This window comes from Panthera leo, chromosome D4, assembly GCF_018350215.1.
Source record: "Panthera leo isolate Ple1 chromosome D4, P.leo_Ple1_pat1.1, whole genome shotgun sequence".
Classification (NCBI taxonomy): domain Eukaryota; kingdom Metazoa; phylum Chordata; class Mammalia; order Carnivora; family Felidae; genus Panthera; species Panthera leo.
Genome location: NC_056691.1, coordinates 47,374,363 through 47,398,942, shown reverse-complemented (window position 1 = coordinate 47,398,942; position 24,580 = coordinate 47,374,363). Strand labels below are relative to the sequence as shown.

General features: G+C 38.1%; 1 protein-coding gene across 11 annotated transcripts in view; it reads left to right on the top strand.

The window, feature by feature from the left end:
* The window catches only part of ELAVL2 (ELAV like RNA binding protein 2), a 201,176-nt gene extending 176,902 nt beyond the window's left edge, over nucleotides 1-24,274 (top strand). For 8 of the 11 annotated variants that reach the window (XM_042912819.1, XM_042912812.1, XM_042912818.1 and 5 more), the window contains 4 exons: nucleotides 9,497-9,650; nucleotides 12,992-13,217; nucleotides 21,152-21,190; nucleotides 21,817-24,274. In XM_042912819.1, the coding sequence (XP_042768753.1) occupies nucleotides 9,497-9,650; nucleotides 12,992-13,217; nucleotides 21,152-21,190; nucleotides 21,817-22,147 (750 nt within the window). In that variant the 3' untranslated portion in view covers nucleotides 22,148-24,274. The remainder of the gene's footprint in view (nucleotides 1-9,496; nucleotides 9,651-12,991; nucleotides 13,218-21,151; nucleotides 21,191-21,816) is intronic. The other 3 variants (XM_042912815.1, XM_042912817.1, XM_042912816.1) reach the window with 3 other exon arrangements.
* Nucleotides 24,275-24,580: the final 306 nt, after the last annotated feature.

Below are 24,580 nucleotides of genomic sequence, written 5' to 3'. Positions count from 1 at the left end.
TTGACCTTCTATACAACAAACAGCATTTTCCTTAGGCTTCAACGAGGGCTTGGGTTCTCCCATACACTTATCTGCTATTGTCTTACAAAATACATGGAAGATTGTAATGTAATATTGTAATAATTAGTGAGGATTAATTTTGATAATAACTGCGATGGATTTGGAAAAAGACTTAATCTTTGAACTGTTTTTCTGTTAAAGTACATACATCTTGTATCAAATGCCTCCTCTGTGTCCTCTTATCTGATCTCAGAGATAATAGTGATAATTTGAGTTTTTTCTTACATAAATTAGGGATGCTAGTGATAACACCCAATTTATAACCCTGATATTAGGATCAATTGAATATTAAGGTATGTAACATACCAAGAACAGTGTCTGGCACATGGTAAGTGCTTAGTAAGTGTTTGGAGCAATCATTATGTATGAAATCATTAAGGTATGATTGAAACATTATTATGGTTCTCCAGCTTTGTGCTAATAGTTTTATTTTTCCATTTAATCCTTGTAAGGTCCCTGTGAGGTGAGGACTTTCATTTACATCAGATTGTAAACGAACAATAGAGGCTTCAGAGAACGTAAGGAAATTATTCCCTAGTTATATAACTGGTAAGGCACCAGAGCCAAGACCTGAACTTGGCTCTGTGCACGTCCAAGCCCTGTGTTTTCAGTGCTTCATAACTTTGGAGGGCTCCGGTATGAGTATCAGTTTCTGGCCACTAGTTCATAGTATGCCCTGTTGCGGCCAGAACTTCACCAGTGATAATACATTCTTTTTTTGCCTTTTAAGTTTTTTTTGACATAGTAATACACTGATTCCTGTTTGCCTTAATTCTAGCCTATTTATATTACTTAATTCTTCTTTTTGTTTTAAGCAAGCCCCATGCTCAGTGTGGGGCTTGAACCTCGTGACCCTGAGATCAAGGGTCCCATGCTCTACCAACTGAGCCAGCCAGGTACCCCTTACTTAATACTTCTAAAGATATGTGGCCAAATAAATACAGGCTCATTTCTCATTTTTTAATGTTGAAAATAAGGGAGTCCGCTTTTCCTAGCCACTCTTGAAAACTTCCCAGTGCAGAGAGGTTAGGAATGAACTCTGGTGGTTATAGCTGAAACTCCCATCTCTTTTATTTTCTTTTTTTTTCCAAGCCACTTTAGGGTAATCACTTGCTAAAATTTTAACGGGCTAAGTGAAGGTATGGAATGGAATATGGAACAGTTTGATTGGCAGATTCTTGCTTAGACCTTGGGATGACTGACTGATTGACCACCACTGCACTTGCAGATCCAGTTTAATCCTCAACCCCCTCTGGATGCCACATTTACCACTTACTCTGTTTGTTTTCTTTTTTCTTTCTTTCTTTTTTTTTTTGTTAGATTCTTTACATGCACAGATCCTTAGGAATTTGAAAGACGTTGTTGGCTTAAGTTGCATTTCAGGAATGCTTTACCATGGGTTCCCTATTTACCTTTACCAGCGTGAGAGTCCTTGTTGAACCAACGGGGTTCTGTAGCCAGGCAGAAGCGACAATAGACGGGCAGATGTGATCTGCTAAAAACTTTGATGGTTTAGTAAATACTTTGATACTTTAATAAAACTGTACTTCAATAAAATATAAAGATGTCTGTCAGGACAGTCTGTTTGGACCCTCATTTAATTGATAAGTGTTGGATGAGACAGATGTGGGTAGTATTTAATAGACTATGCTCAGTGTAGTTTTCAGATGCTGAGTTTAAGATGTATGTAAAAGGAAATCTAATTTTTCAAGTGTCCAGTTTATGATTAGTTGCTTAGTAGGATACTTAGAAGTAGTGTGCTTTTTTTCTATTGTTTTTAATAATGTCGTATGTGATCACTTAAACTCTTAGGACATTATTTATTCTTTTTTCAATTTTAAGTTGGGTATAAGAGTCAACTGCTTTGAATTTTATTTAATGTTGCATTAAAACTTGGAAATGATGTAAAGCTGGGTAGTCTCTCTAGTATAATACACCCAGTTGCTATTTTCCCTTTCTGTTAAATAATACATAATGTTTTTTAAATGCATGTTTAATACCTAAAATATTCTTTTCTAGGTAAGTTTTAACTTACTTGGTATAAAGCAATAGTTTCAAGATTCTTAGTTTGATTTTTTTTTTTTTTTTTTCCTCTTCAACTGTCCTCCCCTCTCCCCACCTCTCTCCCCTTAGCTTTTTGTCAGACATCTCCTAAATAGTTCTCAGGCATTATACTAGTAGAAGAAATATAGTAAGTGTCCTATGGACTAGACCCATTTTGATGTATTTTGGATTTTCTTACGTGTATAGAATAAACCATTTTGCTGAGCTAAAGTTCTTACCTTCTTGCATATATCTTTTTCCTTGTATATGTCTCATCATCCTCCCAATAATTGTTATTTTGCTAGAAACCTGTATGATTTCAGATTGTGTCTCAGGCAGTGGTGTATTGGAAAATCTCTTGATGAAGGGTCAAGGCCTGTGAATCCTACACTCTTTTGCTCTGCATCTTTGGACAAATCACTTCATTTTTGTGTGCCTCAGTCTCCCTCCTTCCTAAATAAAAAGAAATGGGGCCAAATGATCTGTTTCCTTTTTGTTCCAATATTAAGACCTTTCCCCCCAGCAACATATTATTCTATCAAAGATTTTATTGCCTCTGGAGATTTGAATCCCCAGTTTGTGAAATGACACTTCATTCTTGACATGTTTAATGGCATCTACAGTCTAGTCTATGAACAGAGTGCCATCATGTATGATTTTTGCTTTATTTACGAAGTAGATTATGGCCCTTAACTTTTTACATAAGATTTCCAAAGTGAGGTTTCTCCACTTTGTGATTATAAATCCTCTTCATTACGGTAATGTGTGGCAGGTACCAGGGTGTGCAAAATAGGATAAAGACAAGGTTTCTTATTTCAAGGACGTAAGGCAGTTGTAAGAGAGGATAAGAGATGAGTTTATCTTGGTTTCTTCAGTGTGGATGAGAAACCAGGCATGTGGGTACTGGTAAAGGTACTAACTCAGACAATTGAAGGTGGATGAGAGTGGATGTTAGGCACTCGTGATGCCATTGTAGAGTCTGAAGTGACTCACATTTAGTTGAGTGGGAGGTGCAGGTTATACTCACACTGGGAAGTAAGAGAGAGGAAGGTTTGGAAAACTACTGAAGGTTGTGTGTGTTTATATAGAAAGGGAGTCAGTGCCCTGAGCGTAAAGGACTAAGAAATTTGAAATTAATCTTAAAGCATTAAGGAGTCCCTGAGGGATTTGAAGCTGAGAGTAACACAATCAAATGTGTTTCCTGGTGTTGCTTGAATTAAAACAATCTTTATGAGACTTAAAGCAGAGGTTTCATTTGTATTTTCCACCAATGGAGTTTTCTAAATTCCATGTTTTGGAATACCTATTAAAGGTAACTCCCCTAATCTATAATACCCCTTTTTAAAGCCTTCCTGCTAGGGGTGATTGTTGCTTTGAACTCTAACACCTTTTCTACAGCTAATCTTTAATTTCTTATGGACTTATTTCTGTATGCTTTGTTCTCTCGGGTTTACTCATTTGCCACCCTTTGTGAAACATGCTGGCCCTTAAAAAACTTAGACTGTGATATGTATATGCCTTGATGTGTTTTTGAGACTTGTTCCTGGTGGGGTTTTGCATTTAGAAGCAGATAAAAGTATAGTTCCTCCTTTTGGATGCATTTTGAGGTCTCTGGCCTGAATTGTGATTGGAGATCACATTCTTCCGTGTACTTCTCAGCTCTTTGGAGGCTCTGGTGTAACCACCTGTCTGTAAAGCCTTAATGCTGTCACAGGACCTTTGCTACTGCCTACCAGAGCCAGAGCTTTTATTTAGTGATAGTGTCACTTTTCAGACAGCCCTATCAAGACTCAGCTTTTTGATATGAACAGCAATTAATTCTCATTTTAAATAGGCACAACCATGATCTTATCTATTCCTCCCAGCTGAAGAGAATGAATAGAGCTTTTCAAAAAAGTCTGAAGTGGCAAGCATCTAATTTTCAGGTTTAATGTTGATAGTCCTGGGTCAGTAATTGACAAATGATAGAAGTTGTTCAATGCTGATCTTGCCAGTGGGAGATTTTTCAAATGTCCTTAGCTTAATAAAGAAGGAATTGCTTTGTTCATTTATAGACCTTATCTCTTTAATCTGTTGGTATTAATGTCCACTGTCACTGATCTTTTGTTGATGAGTCCAAGAGAAATGAGAGCAGTTGTGTTTTTTGGGCAAAGGCATTTTGATGGACTTACTATTGAACGTGATGTAGTGGGATTTTAAACTCTACTATGTACATGTAATGAAGTGCTAATTCTTATCCATAGATATCTTCATTCCTTTTAATTCTGTGTGTTTTGATTAACTTGTGTTTTGATAGCCTATTCTTAGTATATGTGTTACTTGTCCTTGAATGTTTAATGTATAATTAGTTTTAGTTGCTGATGAATAAATGAGTTTTTAATTACAAGGAATATATTGTGTTTCAAACTATTCCATTTTCAAGACCTAATTACTTTGATAAATCTATTTTTATCTCTATTTTGTCCGGTGTGATCTCATTTACGAAGAACAATTTGAGAAGCCATTGGCTAGAGCATTTATTTGCCTGGTACTTCTAACTGCTTTCCTTGCTTTCCCTCAAGTAATCTCAGTATTGCTTGTCTTTGTTTATTATATCACTTGTAGGGTTGTGAGAAATTCCAGAATAAACCTGAGTTTTAAATTGCTATCTTTGGAGTAGATTGGTGTTCAGTGTTGTACTCTCTGTATCATCTTTAAATATTTAAATTGCAGACTCTCTGGCTGCCTCTTAAATTAGATCCTTCACTTAGTAGTTTTGACATTTCATAACCTTGCTCCTCAGGCATTAAATATTCACCTGTTTAAATGGCAGTGAAAATTTAAAATCCGAACCCATTCTGTTAATCCAGTGAATGTAGATTGGAGAAGAGCTTGCAGTTGGTGACAGAAGAATCTATTTTGACTCCAGTGGATCATATGCTGCAGGGCTATTGTATTGAAGTATTTCTAATACATAATTTGCCATAAAACAAAGCCATTTCTTGGGTCTTCTCCAAGGGGTATTAACCTTGAAGGACCATAAAAATAGACTTAATACTTTGAGGCTTATGATAGACCAAGAGTTCCTGTAGGTGAGCATTATTCAAGGCACCAGTACAGCCTCCACATCCAGAAAAATCAGAATGGAGAAGGTTGCTGATAATTACCAGGTACAAAATTTATCCTACTGGGGGAGTCTTCTTCCCACTTTGATCTAAGTACATTCTGTTTATAATCCTTTGAGATAGAAGAAGAAATATTTTGCTTTTCTTGGAAGGGAGGATGTTACTGACAGTGACATCCTTGATAGAGCAGGAGAAGGACCTGCAAATCCTAAGAAACAGGTGTAGGGGCAAGACATGACACATTGGTCTGGGTGAAGGATGGTTGCCCTTCATTACATTTTTATTTCTTGGAAGTTCATGAGGGGTAGAGGGGGGATACATTTCTCATTTAATCACATTCTCAGAAAGTAATAAACGTAAAAATCCTAAGTATCATGTGAAGTTTCTCCAGTGAGTCTCAATCTGTGGCCACTCATTCTTTCTTGCTAGAAGTTACTTTTTAGAGAACATATTAATGGAAGATAAAATAACTTTGATATAACTTTAATATCTGGTGGCATCCTGTTTTCTGCTGCCTTAGCTCAGTTTCACTGTGTGTGTTAGTGTGAGAAACAACCCAGATAGATTTAATTCCTCCAAACTTTAAGAACAAAAGTTACTGTAGTAAATTGTAGAAAGAAAATTGGACGAGGATACAAGGATCCCGTGTTCAGAGTTTGGATCCAGTGGTATGTTACTTACCTTGTCTATACTATTTGCCCAGCTATAAAATACTAATGTGTGCCCTACCTACCACAGACAAAACACTCTATTTTGCACGTGGTAAAGTCTCCTAAGTCCCTAAGTATAAGTTAAATGGAAATATTTGTTACTACCATGAGTTTATATGTGATAGTTCCACTCTGTCCTGGGACTGGAGCCAGTTTTTTGAGAAAGTAACTAAAAAAAATACTCTTTTGAGGAGATTTACTGTTGCTTCTAGGAGTCCTTTTAATGTGGCTGTGTTCTAAAAATGTACCTTGGATTCGTTTTAATCAGGTATGGTAGGATATGCTGACATGGAAATTATTGTTAGAAGGAAGCAGTTTATAGTTACAGACCTTTAGAAACAGGGGCCTGGTTGGTTCAGTTAAGCATCTGACTGGCTCAGGTCATGATCTTGGGGTTTGTGAGATCAAGCCCTGCCTCAGGCACTGGTCTGACAGCACAGAGCCTGCTTGGGATTCTTTGTCTACCTCTCTCTCTTCCCCTCACCTGCTTGCGCTCGCTTGCGTGTTCTCCCTCCCTCCCCCCTCCCTCCCTCCCCCCCCCCCCCTTCTCTCAAACTTAAAACAAAAGGAAACAGCCCTGTTTTCCATGACATGTAGGGCCACATGGGGAAGCACCAAGGATGATCAGGAGGCAGAGAGATGAAGGCAGAGTATGGTCCAGAGCCTTTATTGAAATTCCCAGTGGGAAGGAAAGGGTGAGGCGGGATAGGTATGCTGAGTTTAGCATTGGATAGCTTGAATAATTTTGGAGGGCTCTAGATTGGGGGTGGGGAGTTTCTAGTTGTCAGACACCCAGCCCTGGGGTGATTTAGGGTGGGGAATATAGGCTTGGTGTGTGAGAATTTGATACATGAGAAAAGGTGTGGGATTGGTTTGTTTATATATCAAAGGCAGGCTCACAGGAGAGTCATTTACTGTCTCCAAGAAGTAGTTATCTCTGGGAGGGGCAGTCTTCAGGATCCAGGCCCCAGATGCTAGAGCATCAAGAATACAGAAAATAAAATCTAGTCAATGCAGGCTAGAAATTAAAGCAGCAGTGTGAACTTGAGACTGGACATTGAAGAAAAACAAAAGCAGATAACATAACTGACCCAAGTATGTTTTCAAAGCTTTTATATAAGCACTAAATATAAACCCGTTTTCCTAAATATATTTTAGGATAACTTTTAAAACACTCCACCCACACTCCTCTGAAATGCACAGAGCAGTAAATGTCACTGCCTGAGTAAATTATTCTGGAACACAGTAATGGACTCAGGTTACTCTCAGTTTTAATGGTCTGTGTCTTTCTCAGATGCATGTAGAGGTAAATAATGTTTATAGTCACCTAGGTTTTTAGGTTCTGTGCGAAGAATTCTGTGTACATTAGAAATTATTAAGATTCCTAATCATACAATGGAGGTACGGTCACGTGGTAATAGACTTAAATTTGCACGAGTTCACAGAGCCTTAATGAATTGAATGTAGTTTCGAGCCCAGGCACACTGGTTGGAAAGCCATCACCTAAAACTACCATTATACTGCCTCATGCCTTGCTTGAGCTCCTGGAGTGGCTGTCTGCCTCCATGGCCTCCTTCATCAGTCCCTGGGAGAGAGAATGTACATATGCTTACTCTGTTGCCCGTGGGAAGTGGCTCTTCCTAAAGGGAATGCTTTAGTCACATGATCCCGAGCAGACTACAGCTGCCTTGCTGAGAGTTCTCAGTCTCCGAAAGCAAGAGTTTAAGTGGTGGGATTTGTAGCTGTTAATTGAGAATTGGGCTTTAGAAAAGAAGTGGGATATTCATTGTTTTCATATTACTGAGGGTATCTGTAATTCATTTGCTTTTTTTTTTTTTTTTTCCTTTTTTTTCTCCTTCAGTTTATAGCAATCCCAAGACTAGGTTCCACTTGAATTATTTTGTTGATCACTTGGAATTTTCCTTCATATTTTTCACTTACATTTAAGTTCCTCAATCTTCATTCTTAAGTGGTGAGGCATAGAGAAAAAGTGCACGTGCATAATTATCTCTCGGCGCTCCACCACTCTTCCAAATTCCTTGTGTCTGTAGTATAGGACAGTGTTCATGCAACTTCAAATATAGCCTGTGGACCAAGAGGTGTGTTTTCACTTGTTAATGAGCAAACTTGTTGAATAAAAGATAAGAGTATTAAATGTTAACACTAGTGGGGCAGGGATGAAAGATAGCAAGACCTTTTTATAAAGTAATATAAATCTGGCTTACTTTTTTTGTGAAAAGCCGAAAAGGAAATGGTGATGACACTGTGGGCATAATTTAAACCATGGAGAATATATTTGAAAATACCAAGAGCTTGTTGAAATTGAAGACCTTTTTTTTTTTGTTTAATTTTGTTTTTGAAATGAGCAGTGGACTAGTTTAAAGGTGGATACTTACAGATGAAAGTAGCAAGCAGAAGTTACCATGTTACAGTACCTGAGCAAATCAATATGAGTTAGACCCATTGGCCATTTTTATGAATGGTCTGGAAGATGGAGGCTATATTGTGACCTTGTAGTTAGGTAGTCCAGAAAAGCTTAGAATTAAACCAGAGGGAATGTGGTCAGGAATAGCATATGAGATCCAGAGCTGTCTGAAAATTGGCAGAGATAGGTGTAGGCAAAGAGCTGTCGATTATGTTTTGGGCAAGCTCTCGATGACTGCATGAACTGTCCGTTAAATCTTGTGGTCTAGGAAGCTTGCCCTGGGCCCACAGGATCACTGGTTATTAGATTGGTTTTACTCAGCAAATGTTCTAGCATCTATCATATGCCAAGATGCTGAGGATAACAGTGATAAGAGTGAGAGGTAGTTCCTTAGTGCATGGAGCTTACATGAAGAATGTTGATTATCAACAAATACAGGCAGACTTATTTTGTCTTCTATCCTTGTAGAATTTTGAACATTATATCTTAGAAGCTTTTTGAAAGGATACATAAAATGGTAGTTAAAGCCAATAAAAGGGACTTAAGACCTTTTAGAAAATAAATGTTACAGAGGCTTGTGGACAAGAAGACAATAGACAAGGAATGGCTAGAGATATAGCTTGTTCACATACTTAAATGTCCGGAAGTTTAGGGATGATAAAATGCTATTTTGAAATGAATCAAAAAGGCATACTTAGTGATAATATGGTAAATTTTTAGAAACTTTGTACCATCGCCTGCAGAGATGGGAGAGGCTCAAAAACAGGTCACAAAAATGTGTTGGATGAATTTAGAGTTCTTAAACTGAATTACTCGATTGAGCCTACATCTGTAGCTTAGGGGGTTGGCCCCAGTGAGGACATCCTGTTACCCTAAGTAGTACTGTGCTATGTGCACCACTGGTTTGTTTTGAAACCCTGCAAACCTAGGGATAAATATGATCTCTTTTCTCCTCCTGGGGGAATGGCATTTTCTATTTCTTGATCATTTCTCCAGAAAGGAGTAAAATGGTTAACGCAGGACTTATTTTTAACATCCGTGTTTGTTATGTGCTCCATACGGAAAAGCTGCTGACTAACTTTAGGCAGTCGTTGAGTTTCTGAAGGGAGGTAACTGAGTGTGTGTAGATGCTTAATTTCATTTTCCTTTCCCAGGTTTCCTATGCTCGCCCAAGTTCAGCTTCTATCAGAGATGCGAATTTGTATGTCAGTGGACTTCCGAAAACAATGACCCAGAAGGAGTTGGAGCAGCTTTTTTCACAATATGGACGCATCATTACTTCTCGTATTCTTGTTGACCAGGTCACTGGTAAGTCGGCAGCTGCTCTACACAATCTTTGACACTTTCTGAGTGGCAGATTGTGAAATATTTTGCCTTTCCGTACAGCAGTCTTGCTTCTAGAACATATCAAAGGTATATGTGGACCAGAAAATGCAATTTTCTGCTGGAATTGTTCATAAATATGCATGCATAAAAATAGATTGTGGAGTGAAGTGAGCGAGCTTGAGTCATTTCCACCCTGAAGGGGCAGGTTCGAAGCCTGTTTTATGGCATGTAATAAATTTGTAGATGATAATAATCCTCATTTCTAAGCTGCTGCGTGAAAAAAAGCCCCTATTCTCCATCAAGTACTCCTCCTAATAAGCTGTCTTGTTTTTTTGTAAAAAGCATAGTTTAATACAGCAGAATGCACCTAGTTCTCTAGGGGAGGATGACACCATGTCCGCACTAGCTGTTCAGGCCGGTTTCCAGGCCCATGCTGGATTGTATGGGCGTGCGTAAAAGGTTGACTTTTTGAATGTTAAAATATTTTATGCCTGCTGTATCTTTTGACCAACTGAGATGAGAAGACTGATAGGTGTATTAAAACTTTTGTTGGTAAGGGAGCTCTTTTGCCAAAGCCTTTAAGAAAAGCAATACTGATTTGATTACAGATTTTAAAAATAAATGGTAATTTTCTATTATGAAAATAATGCTTATTTTCTAAAAACATATTGAAAATAGAGCAACATGATAAGGAGGGGGGAAAATTAACCTTAAGGCCATATACTCAAGCAGTCACATTAAGGCTTGGGGGAAAATGTAGACAGATTTTCCTCTTTAATATTCTTCATGTTTCTTCCTTTTCTTTCCTCTCTTTTACTTTTCCGGTTTTCCTTCTCCTTTTCTCTCTCTGTCATAATACCACCGGAAGACATTCATTATGTATTACAATGTCTGTTGTCTTTTTAAAGTAAGCAGTGGACATCCTCATAATGCTTTGTGTTTCTGTGGTGTCTGTTATTTCTCCTCTTTCATTTCTCATTTTGTTTATTGGAGCCTCTCTTTTGTTTTAATGAGTCTGGCTAGAGGTTAATCAGTTTTGTTGATATTTTCAAAGAACTAGCTCCTGGTTTCATTGATCTGTTCTGTTGTTGTTTTAGTTTCTATATCATTTCTGTTCTAATCCTTAAAAAAAAAAAAAAAAAAAGGAAGCACTAGATTAACTACAGAAAAAAATCAGGCCAACTTTTTATTTCTTCAAGTGAAGCTCAGTTGAATTGATGTGAGTTTGAGTAGAAGCAGCCCGTGTTACGCTCTTCTGTACTGTTAATTGGGCTCATCCGTAGGAGGCACCACGCTTAGAGTTTTTGGTAGAGAGAGATCTACCTTCATACACATATGCTTGGGAGAATGGCCAATAGGTTGTGCTTTGTGAAGAAAATTTAGGGAAGGAAGGTAAAAATAAGGTCTTTTCATGATGACTGTGTTTTATAATCTTTCTTACATGTTCTTTCATTCTGTGCTGTATCACACAGACTGCTAACCAGGAAAAGAGAAATCGAGGTTTAGCAATCCAGATAAATTGGCTTAAAGCAATAGAAATGCCCTTTCATTTGTTCATATCATTTATGCTTTTTAAATTATTCTTAATGAGGACTTGGTGAATTGAGAGTAGATTTCACTTCTGTTACAGAATGCCCATCTCCTTAAGTGCAAATCCATCCTGAGTACATTGGCTCCCAAGGAGACTTACTTCATCCCTTCTGGGGTTAGTCATTGGTTCTTAAGTGTGGTCCCACCCCTGCAGCATCAGCATCCTCCTGGAACTTCACTAGAAATGCAGATTTCTGGGTTCCATCCAGCACCTAATGAATAAAACTCTGAGGATGGGCATTGTATCAAGCCCTTTGGGTTATTCTGGTGCATGCTCAAGTTTGAGGACCTCAGCTTGAGATGACTCAGTCTGTGTAGAGGCTATTGCATTGCTCATCTTATGCTTTCCTCGTGGAATAGTTAAGTTCTTGGGGGTTATTAATTCTTCACGCTAGTGAAGAATATATTTGCTGTCATTTCACCATTGTATCTTCATACTTATGGCTTTCAAGGTGAAATTATTCACTTTATCTGAAATGAAAAATAAAACCCTGCAATTTTGTTATTCAGCCATCAGGTGGTAATGTGCAACTGATGTAACTTAAATCAGAAAGGAAAAGTGGTATGGGCTGACATAAGTGTATATGGAAGAAATGCCTATCCACTTAGAATATAATTCTAAGCCATTGAATTTACACAGTATTAATTACAAAGCAAGTAGAACTTCATTCCTTTTTAAGGTTCCTGTAAATCGTGATCGTCTAGTACATTTTCTCAACCTTTCTCGATAACCTCTCATTCTAGACTCGTCTAGCTACCTTTCCCAAGCTGGTACGTCTAGTACCAATTTGCTTGCCCAAAAAGTATTTCCCTGGTACTGTTTTATCTCCAGATGGCCAGCTATGGGTTGACCTCAGCTAGCCCATTTAAGCTAATTAAATGGAATGGGTTGGGTTTTTGTCTGCCATTTTTCAGAAGCTGGACAGGTATTTGGCCATCGCTCTGCTTTCCTATTCTTGTCTGTCAGAGTGGGAAGAACATGAGACAGAGAATGGCATTTCCATTGGAGTAATACTGCTAAAGCCAGAAAGCTTTGAGACTTTATTTCTATTTTATTTATTTAAAAATGTAGGTCCTCTTTTATCCCTTTTTCAGCTTATAATAGTTAAAAGCTGTGGGGGAAGTTTCCAGGAATGAGAAAACCCTCTTTGGACACTTTCTTAAAGGGCCAGTGTCCTATGTAATATTATTAAGTAAAATTTTATTATTAAAAAGTTGGATGTAATATCTTTCTACCCCTGTAATATATTTTTAGCATAGCTTTGTAGCATTTTTAGCAAATGCCTGGTTCTGTTCTTCTTACAAGAAAGGAAGCTACTGTGCCCTTCATTTCTGAGCTGCTTATCCAACAGCACAAGAGAACTGGAACTCAAGCATGTTGTTGTTGACATTATTAAAGAACATCAGCATATGGGGGGGGGAGTGGAGAGAAGACAGCAGGTAGGGAGAACATGGGCATACTGGTGTGCTGTTTTTCTTGGCTTATTGGTAGGCAGGTGATAATGGGTATTCAGATTGTGTAGATGACTTCATTAAAAAAAATACAAAATTGTGATTCTAGACTGAATTGCTACAGAGGTAAGGTAAAACTCTCCTCCTCCTGTTATTTTGTGGCAGATGTTATATGTAGGTGAAAACTTGTTTTTAAGGAGAAATTAATTTATCCTTTCTTCTCTTCTTCCCTTCTCCTTCTGCTCCCTCTTTCCCAAATCCTTACCCAAATTTACCAATAGGCATATCAAGGGGTGTAGGTTTTATTCGATTTGACAAGCGAATTGAGGCAGAAGAAGCTATCAAAGGCCTAAATGGCCAGAAACCGCCTGGTGCCACAGAGCCAATCACTGTAAAGTTTGCTAATAATCCAAGCCAAAAAACCAATCAGGCCATCCTTTCCCAGCTGTACCAGTCTCCAAACAGAAGGTATCCAGGACCACTAGCTCAGCAGGCACAGCGTTTTAGGTAAGTCTGGTCTGGTTCTTATGCCCAGCTACTAAACTCAGAACTCTCAGGTTCACTGTGCAGTACTTTTATTGATAGGATCTCTTGCTTTGCTGTTCTGTTGTTGTTGTTTTCTTTCTTTTTCTTACGGGCACTGAGAAAACCTATTTGAGGTGCAGTGTCTTATGCTAATATTAAAGGTGGTAACAAAAAGGGACGATAAGCTGTACTAGTGATTCTCAACTGGGGAGTAATTTTGCCCCTCGGGACATTTGGCGGTGTCTGGCGACATTTGTGTGGACATGACTTGGGTGCAGTGTGGTACTGGCATCTAATGGGTAGAGGTCAGGGATGCTGCTGAATATCCATCCTTCAGTACACAGTATAGCCTCCAACAGCAACAAATCATATAGCCCCAGACATCCATAGTGCAAGGCTATAAACTCCGACCGGCAGAATGCTGGGTTGTTTCTGTTTCCAGTACTTCTGATTTCTTCTTTTTAGTTTTTTTCTTGATAAGATTTTATTCCTGTATTTCAGCTTTTAGGTCAAGCTCTTTCAGTTACTTTGCTTTATAATATGTACACCACTAAGGATATATAACCTATGTGAAAACATTGTTTCTACAAATGGATTCCCCTCACCTTTTAAAATTTTATTTCTTGTATTGTAGGGGTTGGCAAGCCTCCTCTGTAAAGGACCACATAGTAAATACTCTAGACTTTATGGGTCATGGTTTCTGTTGCATACATTTTTTTTTTTTTTTTTTAACAACTCTTTAAAAATGTAAAAGGCATTTTTCACTCCTGGGCTATACAGAAACAGATGGCAGTCTGGATTTGGCCTGTGGGTGGTAGTTTTCAGACCCCTGTATAGTCCATAGAATGACTCTGCATCTTCAGCCCAAAGAAGGCATTCTATCTTGTAGACAAGCATAAATATTTCAGTTTTTCAAGTTTTATTTTAAACTTGGGATAACAATCAAATCAAGAGTCATTTTAAAAACATCTCTAATCTGCATGTGAGAACAGTGACTTTAAGACTTTAAACACAGCACAAAGAACTTCTGGTTTCATAAGCAAAGTCACCCAGTTTTTTTTTTCTTCCCCAGAACATTTTTTTAATATCCTTTTGGCCATATGGTATACTGCAGCCATAATTCCATCTAACCCCATGCTAATTTTTTTTCTTTTTAATCCCAAGTGCATATCAGTTTTCTTTCTTTCCTTGCAGGGGTAGAATAGTTAATTACTAAAAATAGGATCACAAATGTAGCTTAATGAAGAGTTATGTTTTTGAACTTAAATCACATGCGTTTTTTTCCTTTGGGGTATTGAGAGTGCTGAAAAGAGTGGAGATAAAATCGGTCAGATATCTGCTTTTAAAAAAATACTTGTGTCACCTGAGGTGTGAGAAGGAAATTTGCCATAAACAGTATGGCCACTTCCTACTTAGGGTAGCTTTTGCCCTGGGAGTAGAGGTGGTACTATCAAAAGGCTCCATTTGGAACTGGATGCCTGGGTACCCAGTCGATTGAGCCTTTTTTTCATTCTCTGTTTTAACTTGGCAAGGTTAAAAAAAAAAAAAAAAAAAAAAAGCATTGTCAGAAAGCACACCTGGTACCTTTGACTTTGGTGGATGATAGTGGCCATGGCTTCAGGGAGAGGTGCGCAAAGCAGCTGGATGCTTGCCCTTGTGGAGAAAGAAATCTCATAAAACCATTTTTTTTAGCTCTGCCTGTGGGTTTCCTCTGTGGCATCTTAAAGTGAATAATACTTTCTGGAAATTTTGCACAGACACATTTGAGGGATTTTCGAGGTGTTTCCTGGACAGCCCATCCTGTTGACTTCAGAGCTCTTTGGGGCCTAGAAAAGAGTTTGGAGCTTACAGAGAGGAAGGTTCTTTGAGACTTACAGGTTGATTTCAACCCTGTGAAAATAAAATAAAATGTTTGATGTTAATAGAAAGCTGTTTTCACTTTAAATTGTTGGTTATTTCTGGTGTTTTCCAAGTTAAGCTCTCAACTTGTTTTATGGCAGTTATTAACTAAAACTCTGTTCTGAGACTCAAGATTGAATTCTGAGGAAGATTGGGCAAGAGGCCTGAGATGACAGAATCTTCAGGAGAATGCCTGATTACTGAAATGGCCAGGCATGCAGGGGACTCCCAAGACTAGGCTGATGACTACTGTATCTGCTCACAGCCCCACCCAGCCCACTCCCTGCATGTTCTCTGCTTCTTACTTGTGGTTCTGTAAAGCTTTCCAGGATGTTATGATGGTCAGATTTATTATCTTGCTAAATATATTTCTGCCCATCCTTTGCTTTTATCTTTTTATTCCATATGTTAACCAACTTGAAATTCTTCCTTTCCCTGACTCCTAGAAAAAGAAATTCTGAAAAAAGGGGAATGAGAATTGTCTGTTATAAGGAAAACTCGGTTTTAGAAATTGAGGGTGATTTTTATTGTCCAAGATTTTTATTGACTCTTGTCTCTACTGCCCTATGATCTTTTCCTCCCGTAATCTCTGTCTAGATAATAAGTTACGAACTAGTCTTTGAGCTCAGTGAAAGCATTTGGTCTAGACTGAGTGTTAGAAGAAATCGGGAGTCCTATCCCTAGGGTTCAGGTTTAACCTGATGTGTGTTTGGTTGCTTTTCTTGAGTATTTTAAGAACTTGGTTGTCATTACCTTGACTCCCCCCCCCCCCCCCCCCCCCCCCCCCCCGTTGAATTAACGTTGAATCTTCTCTTCATAAAGACCGTGGAATTAAGGACTTGCTTGTTTTGCTAGTATTTTGTTCTTCTCTCGTTCAACTCTAGATCATTACAGAAATATTTTCTTCCTAACGTCTGTGTCCTAATGCTCTTAGCCTTCAGTTTATCACCTTCCAGCAGACACTTAGAAAATTTCTGTTTTTTATGTTGTCATAGTACCTTGGGAGTTGAGAGAGATTGGAGAATACAAGTTATAAGTATAACAATAGTCAAGGATATTTTTAATATTCATGAAATGCACCATATCTTTTAAGGTCAGGAAAATTAAAACCCACGCAATAAAGGTTAAGTTTATTTTTATTAAAAAAAATTTTTTTAAACGTTTATTTTTGAGAGACAGAGAATGAGTGGGGAGGGGCAGAGAGAGAGGGAGGCACAGAATCCGAAGTGGGCTCCAGGCTCTGAGCTGTCAGCACAGAACCCGATGTGGGACTCAAACCCACAAACCATGAGATCATGACCTGAGCTGAAGTTGAATGTTTAACGGACTGAGCCACCCAGGCGCCCCAGGGTTAAGTTTAAAAGTGGGCTTGTGAAGTTTATGACCCAGTTAACCCATATGAATAGTTAGAGAATTATTTTAACATGAGCAAGTGCTTATTTAATTGACTACAGTCTTCAAAATAAAACCATCCTTATTTATTTGGATACATAGTATAATTCAAGCCCCTTAAGTATGTTTTTGGGACACCATGTCCGAATTAAGCTTTCAGCCAAATATTTCATCTCTCTTCTTGTGGAGCAGCTTTAATTTTATTGAATGTGATCTAGTCTAATGGCCTGTGTGCCTGCTTCTATAAGCCTTTATGCATTTGTAAAGTAGCCATTTAAATCAGCACTCGTGTTGCATTTAAGGCAAGTGCTGATGGCACTACCATGATTTCCTTTTGGAATAAACTGGTATCAGTCCTCCTGAGTAATTTTTTTTTTCTTGTAGAGGATAGATGATGCCATCTAATTGGACAAGGGGATAAGTTGATGATCTTGTGGTTTAACTTCAGAGCAGATCTGGGCGAGTGCTTTGGAGAGGTTTTGAGAACCAGTTTGTAGACTTCATAGTGTCACTTTCTTAACCACTAGTAATCTCTCTATATTTTTATTTCTGACTTTAATTAAAGTCACATTTCCCCTTTTACTTGTATAGGCCTTCCTGTAGTCTTGTTGGCCAGTTTTCTTGGAAGCTAAGCAGATGTCTTCTTTCTGTTCTCTACTTATAAACCTCTAGTTTTGAAATCAGAATGCTCTATCTAATATAGGGTTCTGTTCAAAATATGGCCTCGTATGAGTTGTATTTGTACTGATAGAAAAATGTTTGTACCTGTATCCCCAGTATATGTTTTTATAAATTATATGAACATGGGCTTCTGCTATTACATTCATTAACTCATAAACACTAGTCAAACACAGGAAATAAAGATGAAACAATATATTAAATGTCTTATTATCATGCTGACTTACTATACATTTCATTTACCCAGTATTTTAATAATAAATATGTCTTTAAAGCAAGATTCATAAAATTATCTTGGTAATTTTGAACTTCATGTCTGATTTCATGAAAGTGAGACATGTTAGATTATCTTGTGTGTAACCTCATAATGTACTTTGTACTAAGAGTAGGAGAACTCATCTGCTCTCCCTGTTTTTGTTTACTTGTGCTTCCCTTACTGGTGTCATCCTCACTCTGATGATGAGGATTTGTATAGAAATCTTTCTGAAGCTACATCTTCTTCAAGGGTTATTTTAATTAAAGCTAGGTTTCCCTATCTAATCCTCCAAATCCACTTAATGTGTTACTTGTAAAGTGGATTATGTCCAAGCTAAAGAACAAGGGAAGAGTGTCACTCTCCCTTTTGAGGACTACTCAGTCTTCCCTCAGGAAAGTATGGGGACTGAGCAAGAGTACTGGGTGCAGTGCCTCAGTTAAATTTGAGTAAAGGATATTGTTTTTAAGTTTATTTACGTAAGTAATCTTTACAAGACCCTGAGATCAAGAGTCCCGTGTTCCTCCAACTGAGCCAGCCAGGTGCTCCAAGAATACTTTTAAAGTTAAAAGCATATTTTTAATGGGCATTTTAATATTTTCTTGTCACACTGTAGTTAATCGTTATTCACACCCATCTGGGTCATTCTGGAGGCCACTAACTTGTTAGGTCTCCATTAAAAATAGGCTTCTGTTTTTAAATGAGCACCTATTAAAAGATGTCTGCCCTTGGGCTCTGGACATACCAGCAAAGATGTATAATTCTGGAGAGTAAAATAGTGGTCATGTGTCTGACCGGTAAACTAGGCAATTACAAGAGAAGATGCCTAGTTTACAGTCTCCCAACTGCTACAAACAAGATTTGGGGTGCACAGTGCCCACGTGAAGTGCCCACTGATTTCTCCCAACTCCCATGAGGAATAGTGGGTGTGTGGCACTAACTATTGCATGCAGACTGGAGTTTTCAGCACTGCCTATGTCCTGTTTCTTAGATCCCGTGTTCCTCTTTGCTCTCCTTGTTAATGGAGGATGTGGGAGAGGAGGATGTGGGAGAGGATGGAGGAGGGAGATGGTGGGAGGGGGCCGGCGGGGGTTGACCAAGAACTTGGCTTAAGTTCCAAAGGACTGAATTTTTCCTGAAAGTGTAAGTAAAGAAATAAGTGGTCAGGATCACAGTGTGTCCTAGGATTTCACAGGTGAGGCAAATATGAGGCCCACTGAGAGAGCCCTCCGAGATCCTAGTGTAAAGGCCTAGAACTCCTGCGTGGGAATCCTTGGATTCTCTAAAACCTGTAATTCACTTCTGGGGCAGTTTTGGTTTCTACCCTGTCTTGAAAATACTGAAAATTTGCCTAGAAGATTGCATTTCTGGACTTCAGGTTGTGGGTTGGTATACTGAACTGATAGTGGCAGAGCGTAACAGTCCCTACCTGGGCTGGCAGGGACGACATAACGCTACTTTGAATCGATAAGGTGTCTCTGCATCTGGCCCCTTCAGCACTTTGGAAGGAGACTTCAATATGCTCTTCTTTTCTATAGGTATCCTCTGCCAAGTGCATTCTTCATTGATCATTCTAGCAATTGCATGAAATTATTTGTATCATATTACTTGAGGGTTGGTGATACTAATTTGTATGCATCTTTATTTCTGGTGTTGGTGGCCTTTCCTTTTTGGAGTATAAAGGCATGACTATCACCTCTGCAGAAAGCAAAGCCTTCCCACCTATGTACTCTTTCCACACATGTGCTTTTTCCTTGCATATACAAATAGGCTCCCCAAGCAGCCCTCCTGATAGTTTTCATTCTGGATTAAGTAGTTAAGGATATTATTGGTAACCTTATTGCTTTATTTGTCACCAGATAGTTGTAAACCTGCAGCGATCCAGGCCTGTGTTTATGCACAGTGGCACAGTGGGGAATGAACGTGTCCCTGCTCCTGAGAGGGTATTGGGACAGGACCTACATACACAGATGAGGGTCTTTTGTCATTGTGATTTGTTCTCGTCCCTTACACTTTGCACTACATCAGCTCAGTTATTTCTTTCTGTTTTCACAAAACACACAAAATGCCCTGGGGTGATTGGGAACAGGAATGTATAAAGGTTCTTTTTCCAATTCTAAAAGACCAGAAAGAGATGTTTTCTTGGCTTTTATAAAACAAAAGGGAATTGCTTTCTCATGTGTCCCCTAGACTCATTTGAGGCCACAGGTTAGACAATAATGTTGAGACATTTTTCAGACTTAACCTTTCATAGGTGTTATAAGAAGGAAAAAAAAAAGTTGTTCCCCCTGCCTCACGATCTTACTTTGGACACTGTTGAACATTGCAGCAGTTGAAGGTGGTTCTGTCTACAACGAGTTAAGTTATGCCTACATCCTCTGAACACATATAATTAATTGGTATGCATTCTGGAAATTGAAACATGAGAGTGGTCCGTTTGAAACTGACAAGAAAAATCAAGTATTATAAAATCAACTTAAGTTTTGAAATAGGAAAGGGATGGGGAGTTTTAAAGAGTACCTACCCACCCCCAACTATTGAGTTTTAAAAATATTAAGGGAAGCTCAAGTTGGTTGGTTTGTTTCTACCTGGCTTCTTACACCTTGAGTGGGGCTACAGTTCCTGTGGCAGAATCAAAATAAGCCTCAGTCTCAGGGTCTGAACTCTTTGCCCTCTTGCCTGCTGGAGCAATGAGTCTGTTGCCTTTCTCTGGTCTTTAGTTGAGCACGTTGAGAAATGACACACTTAGCTGATACTGTCTGTAAGGTTCTTTCTGCCTGTAATACACCACTTTGTAAGAAATGAGAGTCCTTCAGAATTGGGAGATTGAAGGGAAATCATAGAATATTGGTGCCACCATTTACTAGCCCTGTGGTCTTGGGCAAGTCACTTAATCTGTGTGCCTTGGTATATTCAGGGACCAACAGAGCTATGAAAATTAATGCTAAAAAAATTCAGCTGAGTAAATGTGAAGATGAAATTGGCTTTATTGAACAATTCATGAATCAAGTAGCATTTTACCTAGCAGACAGAAAAGAGCTCCAAGGAGATGTACAAAATGGAAGGCTTTTATATACAAAATGGGTGGCTTTTATAGGCAGAAGGGAACAGGAAAAGAGAGGTTTTTAACAAAGAGTGGATTGTTTCAGGCCAGGTACCTTCCTTTGGGGGAAGGGTCTTTCCAGAAGATTACCTCACTAGATTTCACCACGTAATTCCAGATTGACTGATGAAAGTTCATATTCTTGAACCTACTAGTAGATACCAAGTCTTAGTTTGCTGGCATGGGGCTCAGCACAGGCGATTCCATTTGGGGCCTGTTTCTTTTTTTTAACAGCAGTGTAAAATACATGTAGGTGCATGTGAAGCACTTAGAATTTACCTGGCGGTAGGTGAGAGCCCAAAGATTAACTGTTCCAGAGCCTCCACATTTCCTTTCTGGTTTGCTCAGATGACCACCAACATTTCCTCTATGTGGCACTAAACACTGTAGCGATAAACTATCCATTGGGAAAAGTAGTGTCTTAATGCCAGTGGGAACCCATTCTCTCCAGTTTTGAGACCCAAAGTTTTGAGACTTCACATAGAATTAATATGCAGCTATCCCCTTGGAAGATGGCAATAACAAACCCAACTCTTTTGAACGTCCAGGGGAAAATGAGAAACTGAAGTTTGCTAAATGTGTGTTTTGCAGGTTGGACAATCTGCTCAATATGGCTTATGGAGTAAAGAGGTAATGACAGAGGTTCATGATACTCATAATCCCTTCCCATAATTGATTAGTTTCTTTGATTTTGGGAGTGTCCCCCTTCATAAGTTTGTGTTCAGTTTTCTTTTGCATGTACAACCTAATGAAAAGCTGCTTTTTGAAGCACGGTTGACTGAAGGAATATTTTTATACTGCTGGATAGATACTCCCGGTCTTTAAAAACCCCATTATTTGTTGTGTATTGCATCGCGACGTTATAGCATGTTTATGTATGTGTTGGTACCTTCCCCTCCTCAATCCTGCTCAATTCATGAAGCCACTTCTAAATATATTCTAAATATATTCTAAATATATTTCTTTGCTATTGTGGGTCATATTATCCAATATAGCATATAATGGCCATTTCATAACTTAATGCCTTGTCAAAAGAGCATGTCACTGCAAGCCTTGATTGAAACATCAAGTGGTTGTATGTATCTTTTGATGGGGGGAGGTTTACTCAAACTCTTGGGATGGGAGAGGGAAAAGAAATAACGTCCATTGCTGTAACCAACCTCTGTTTCTATTTGTGTGTGTGTGTGTGTGTGTGTATGTGCGCGTGTGTGTGTGTGCGCGCGCGTGTGTGTATGTGTGTTTCCTGTTTTGTTTAGTAGGTTTTCTCCAATGACCATTGATGGAATGACCAGTTTGGCTGGAATTAATATACCTGGGCACCCAGGAACAGGGTGGTGTATTTTTGTGTACAACCTGGCTCCTGACGCAGATGAGAGTATCCTGTGGCAAATGTTTGGGCCTTTTGGAGCGGTCACCAACGTGAAGGTCATCCGTGACTTTAACACCAATAAATGCAAAGGTTTTGGATTTGTGACTATGACCAACTATGATGAGGCCGCCATGGCGATAGCTAGCCTCAATGGATACCGTCTGGGAGACAGAGTACTGCAGGTCTCCTTTAAGACAAACAAAACGCACAAAGCCTAATGAGCTCTTGTCCTCAGTCCATTTATATATGAAAACTATACAACAAAGGCAAGTTAAGAGAAACTTTATACATTAGTAAATGTCTTTGTAAGTCAGTGTTGAGATGGGGATAAAACGACTACTTAGCATCCTAAGAAATATGTGAGATTTTTTATTGCTAGTATTTGAATTAAAACTTCTTAAATATCTTTTATGTTTGAATATGGACAAGAGGTACAGGGTTTTTACCTGTCACATTGCATTCTATTGCCTTCTTTGAAGAAGGTGGACCTTTTAAAGTGTTTCAGCTAAGGGAAGACATTTCTTTTCTTTTTACATAACTGCCTTGAACCTGTGAGTAAATATTGAGGCTTTGTGTTGTAGTTCTTCAGTTGGTTGTGTCTTTTTTTCCCCCTTTTATTTCTTTTCCTAATTAGCTTTGTGTTTGGTTTACATTTAAAGCATTACTGTTATGTCTAAGAAAAGTATTTTGAAGTTTACATTTTTATTTATGAAGTTAAAAACAGTATTTATTTTGTAATTATGATTTGGGTTGGGGAAGGGGGGGGCTACATTATAAACGCTTATTGTAAGAATACTGGAGAACTTTTCGTAAAGCAGTACCTTGCCAAAGAGATAAGAGCCTCTTTGATGTGGGTTTAAAAAAAGCATCTATTTTTATAAAAAAGAAAATTTGGAGAAACTTTTTACTGGTCCTGGAACAAATATTTTGACTTGAATACTTTGAGAAATCTCTTCATATGACACCTAGTGAGCTTTTAAAATTTACCAGGAAATTTGCAGTGGTTGGAAAATTTAGAAAGATTTATGATGTAGAAAAACTACTTTTGAGATCTTTGTATGAAAGGAGTAGAATCAATGGGGGAAACACTGCTGGTTTCGTTTTTGTAATCACCAGTGGAGCGTCTGATCATCCTGGTTATTATGTGATAGGTGGCTCACATTGATTTGTGATTTTGAAACAAATAAAAAAAATTTACAAAAGAATATATAAGAGCAGGCAAGAAATTTAAATTACCAAGAGATGGGGGAAAAAAAAATCTGTTCTTCCTAAAGAAATCCCTTCAGATAGAGCTCATGGTGTTTAGTGATGTACTTGCAGTATTGTTTGAAGAATTGTTTTGTCTTAAGGAAAAAAGATGTTGCACATGATTTGTACTGCAGCAAATCGGCAAAAGTGATCTGAGTTGGATATATTTGAAGGTATTTTGAAAGTTACGTTCAAGGCTAACACCTGAGCTTTGTGTAATGTAAATAAGACCTTGTGTTTATGAACCTTTCAGCTAATTTGATTTTTTTTTTCCCTTACATGCCAAGTGATGTTCAGGTTTTGAATGTTTTTGTATCAGTTTTTTCCTTTGTAAATGGCATTAACATTGTTACTTGAGGTCTTGCTTAATCACTTTCGTTGTCCTGAGGACTTGAATTTACAGTGCATCAGATTTGTTGCTAATTTTGTCTGTAGATAGTCTAGCTTCAGCTGTTTATGGTGATGCTACATTTTCGTTTATAAATATGTTTGTGGTAAAAAAAAATGAGTATAACCATAGGTTTTGAACAAATTTCCTTACATTTTTCATACAAAAATCATAAATATCTGTATGCTACTGAAATTTAACTTTGTATGATGCTTAAACCACTATTTGGGGAAATAATAAAATAAGTCTTTACCATGTATGAAAGAAATTTTAAAAAATACAAAATATTTTCTGATTAGCATCTAGCTTATAATAAATTTTCAAAAAAGCTGAAGGCAAAAATGCCTTCATCAGGATGCACTGAGAACTATATAGTTACGTCCTGCTTTTTGTATAAACTGAGATGCTCACATGCTTCCCCTTAGAACAGGCAATGTGCTATGCATAACATAGTTGTACATTATCTTTGCGGTTGCGTTGAATTTTATTTTTTATTATTTAAAAATTGTAGTTATAAAATTTTTCAGTATAGTACAGTACATATACTGTGAGGCGCGTGCTAAAGTGAATAAGCGAGTTTTCATGCTGACCCACTCAATGCTATTCAGAAATCAATTGGCTTAGCACTTTCTCATATCCTTAGGTGCATTTAGATTGTCAGAGTTAACCTTCTGCGTTTAAAAAAAAAAACTAAAAAACAAAATACATGTATATACTTAAAAAAAAAAAATAAGGTTTCCCTCACGGGAAAACAGCAGCTACGTGCTTCTTTCCTATACTACTGTAGCAAACCAAGGCATTGATGAGAGGGCATGCAAATTGTGCTTCACTTTACAGTGTTTATCAGAGCACTTAATAAAATGTAAGGCTGGTATTTATTTGAAGTTGTACAGTATGACTTAATTCACATCTGTTGGAATAGAAAATATATTCTGTTGAGTATTTAAGAGGCTGTACATGTTTTCTTTTGTGTTTGGATTCTTTGTACTTTTTCATGTTCAGTACATCAATAAAC